Source organism: Raphanus sativus, unplaced genomic scaffold (genome assembly GCF_000801105.2).
Source record: "Raphanus sativus cultivar WK10039 unplaced genomic scaffold, ASM80110v3 Scaffold2763, whole genome shotgun sequence".
NCBI classification, from domain to species: domain Eukaryota; kingdom Viridiplantae; phylum Streptophyta; class Magnoliopsida; order Brassicales; family Brassicaceae; genus Raphanus; species Raphanus sativus.
In genome coordinates, this window is record NW_026618071.1 from 1 (window position 1) to 2,366 (window position 2,366).

The 2,366-nt window shown below is 38.2% G+C and overlaps 1 protein-coding gene across 1 annotated transcript; it reads right to left on the reverse strand.

The window, feature by feature from the left end:
- Positions 1–152: 152 nt before the first annotated feature.
- On the reverse strand, positions 153–2,128 carry LOC130505979 (protein trichome birefringence-like 8). The gene is made up of 4 exons (XM_057000579.1): positions 1,318–2,128; positions 812–1,201; positions 569–727; positions 153–480 (listed from the first exon to the last, which is right to left on the reverse strand). The coding sequence occupies exons 1-4, from the start codon at positions 1,782–1,784 to the stop codon at positions 153–155; spliced, it is 1,344 nt and encodes a 447-aa protein (XP_056856559.1). The 5' UTR covers positions 1,785–2,128.
- Between the last annotated feature and the right edge of the window lie 238 nt (positions 2,129–2,366).

Below are 2,366 nucleotides of genomic sequence, written 5' to 3' on the forward strand. Positions count from 1 at the left end.
TTGATAGTGGAAGTTGTGGGAGACGGTTCCCACCCCAGAGGTACCGCAAGGGAACTGGGTTAAAAATATTGTGTCGTTTAGTTAAGCAATCAAACGATCGATAATTCCTAACAACTTCTAAAACAACTTATATTATGAAGCAGAAACTCTTTTCATTTTGTTCGGTAATTCATTGACAATAGCTGCGCATAGAGAACCTCATTCCAGGTGTCAGGTACACCGGGTAAGCACCAGTGACTGCAATCTTGAGGAGCATTTTCAGGAACATCGGGACCACGATACCTTGAAGGATGACCATCTTTCCTGAACTCAGTCAGGTATGTAATGTTCATAAACTTAACCCTACTATGTTCATATCTCATTTCTTGTATTACTTTAGAGATATAAAAGTTGTGGACAGGGTCAGATTCCATCTTCTTCATATCAATCTCTGGCTCTGTCTCTGCATCACACAAACCACCCAAGTTCCATGTCCCATTCCTACAACACCCAATTTTTTTTTTTAATTAATAAAACCAGGTTTTAAAGTCTTGTCTGATTCACCCTCTTATATTGTTGTGAAACTGACCTATAATGCACAGGAGAAAGGCTTCTGAAGAAGATATAACTACTATTGGGATCTAGTTTCTGTACAACCCATGACTTCCATGTCTTTAAAGACTTCTCAAACCCCTCCATTACACTCATTGTCTTGTTTAACTTACCTCCCTCCTGAAAATAGACACCTCTACAACAACAACAACAACAAAGACGGTAAGAGTACTTATCGATCACCTTTGTCTTGATTTTGAGCTCACATGAAGATTCTTACGCGTTAAAGGTTTTGTCCTCGTTCCACCAGTGTCCTGTGTTGAACACCAGAACATCAGACCCGACCCATCTTTTTGACTGCCAGTTAAACTCATCGACTCTAACCGTCATTCTGACGTCTTCCGGTGAGTTCTCAGGTGGCCGACCAATCACAACAAGAAACGGAGTTCTATGATACTCAACGGTTAGGTTATGTTCAGGAAACCGCATCGAAAGGAAGCCCTTGTGCTTGGTTATAGGGTTCCCATTAACTTCATATATCTCAGATTCATTAGACACAGCTTGTGAAAGCATACACAAAAGAGACTCCCATTGGTTCCTTCCGATGGAATCTCCGACGAACACTATCCTCCTATTACGACTCCTCTCCAGAAAATCAATTGCGTTGAATCTATAATCGTTTCACACCAAAACAATGTCGTAACCCTAGATGTTTGTTTTAATCTAGACGACCAATGCCTTGAGACCCAAGCAACCAAAAGATACATAAAGAGTGTGACTACATACCGTGGAAGATTGCAGCCGTGTGGTTGCCATCGCCATTGTCGGAAGCCAGAATCTTTTCTTCCACTATTCAGACAACGAAAACCAGAATCCAGAAACCGACACTCTTCTCCGTAATAGGTTTCGTGCACGTCACGTTTTCGTCTACGAACCCATTTACCGTATGAATAGTCGCATACGTCGTTGTTTCTTGGTTTCTTAGTTAATGTTTTCGACAAGAATCCGATAGAGAGACGAGGCTTGAAGCCGACAAGATCAACGACGATGACGAAGAAGATAAGGAAAGTAATGAGAAGAGAGATTACGAATAATGTATGTTTCTTGATCTTGAAGGTTGAGAGGAAAGGAGATGAAGATAGAGAGAAGAGTTGCTTGAGAGAACTCGATTCTTGGTGATCATCCATGTCGGCATAAGCATAAGATTTGATCTCTCTTCTTTGACGTGAAAATTGTGAATATGCGATCTTCATTTACCAAAGTACTAATAAATATATATGTTTCGGTAACGCAATAAATACGTAATTGATAAATAATGTATCGACTATTAATTCATCCATGTGATAACACAGATATCAATGGATTCATACTACAAAATCAGTTAGCGTAGTAATAAACAAACGTTTCCTCACATGCCCGCTTCTACATGTGTTAGATCTAGCTGACTTTCAGTTTCCCAATATATTTTAACTATTTTTTTTTCATCTGAACGATATTAAAACTACTTATTATTTATATTCTTTGATGAGTTTTCTTACTGATATTCAAAGCGGGTTGCTTTACAGTTTCTGCCTTTATACAATACGAAAGCGTTGTTACCTAATGTTGAAGTATCCATACATACATGGCACATGATAGCGCATGCTGCTTTTTGCTTTAAATTCTAAAAAAAAAATTAAAAAAAATCAATAGCGAACCACTATTTTTAGAGTATTACTAGAAATAAAGAAACAATATGAGATTGAAGAATCAAACGATTTATTACCATACTAAAAAGAGAATCGTTCATACAAGGCAGTCTATGAAGACTTACCTTTATAACATGTGCAATGGAT